Source organism: Sinocyclocheilus grahami, unplaced genomic scaffold, assembly GCF_001515645.1.
Source record: "Sinocyclocheilus grahami isolate Dianchi unplaced genomic scaffold, SAMN03320097.WGS_v1.1 scaffold3686.1, whole genome shotgun sequence".
NCBI lineage: Eukaryota > Metazoa > Chordata > Actinopteri > Cypriniformes > Cyprinidae > Sinocyclocheilus > Sinocyclocheilus grahami.
The window spans coordinates 35,548-36,064 of record NW_015508770.1 but is presented as its reverse complement, the minus strand read 5'-3'; the positions used below and the strand labels follow the sequence as shown (position 1 = coordinate 36,064).

At 41.0% G+C, this 517-nt stretch overlaps 1 protein-coding gene across 1 annotated transcript in view; it reads right to left on the bottom strand.

The window, feature by feature from the left end:
• Window positions 1-101: 101 nt before the first annotated feature.
• LOC107576439 (neuroblastoma-amplified sequence-like) overlaps window positions 102-517 on the bottom strand; it is a gene marked incomplete at both ends in the record, with an annotated part of 35,867 nt that continues 35,451 nt past the window's right edge. The window contains one exon of the mRNA XM_016262614.1: window positions 102-295. Coding sequence (XP_016118100.1) covers window positions 102-295 — 194 coding nt within the window. The remainder of the gene's footprint in view (window positions 296-517) is intronic.

The following is a 517-nucleotide window of genomic DNA, read 5'->3' as shown; positions in this document are numbered from 1 at the left end:
CACAATTGGTGGCTGACTAAATACTTTTTTCCCCCACTGTATCAAGAATATTCAATATATTATTAACACTGATGAAAACTGATACATATACAAAGACACACCTCCAAACTGAGGAAGCCCCCATCATGGGCCGAGGTGACACGCGGTGAGGTTTCAAACCACTCGCAGGACTTGCCAAGTAAGTTTTTGAGCGTCCGCACAGAGGACACAGTGAGAGCCCCAGAACAGCGGGCTAAAATCAAAGCAGTCTCACTCCACCAGCTCACATCTAGCAGAGACTGGTACTGCTCCTTATCTGAGAAGAGAGAAAGAGACAGGTGTTGAGGAAGACAAGACACAGAAAAGAAAAAATCTCAATATTATAAATAAAACATTTCAGACATTCATTCATTTAAAAGTCACCATTCCACAGCTAAAAGTGATAGATGATTTAGAAACATCATTTTCAAAGAAGAAATGGAGAAGAAAGCAGAAACCGAGGACAAGCAGACAGACAAGCTTTATGAAAACGTGTGAT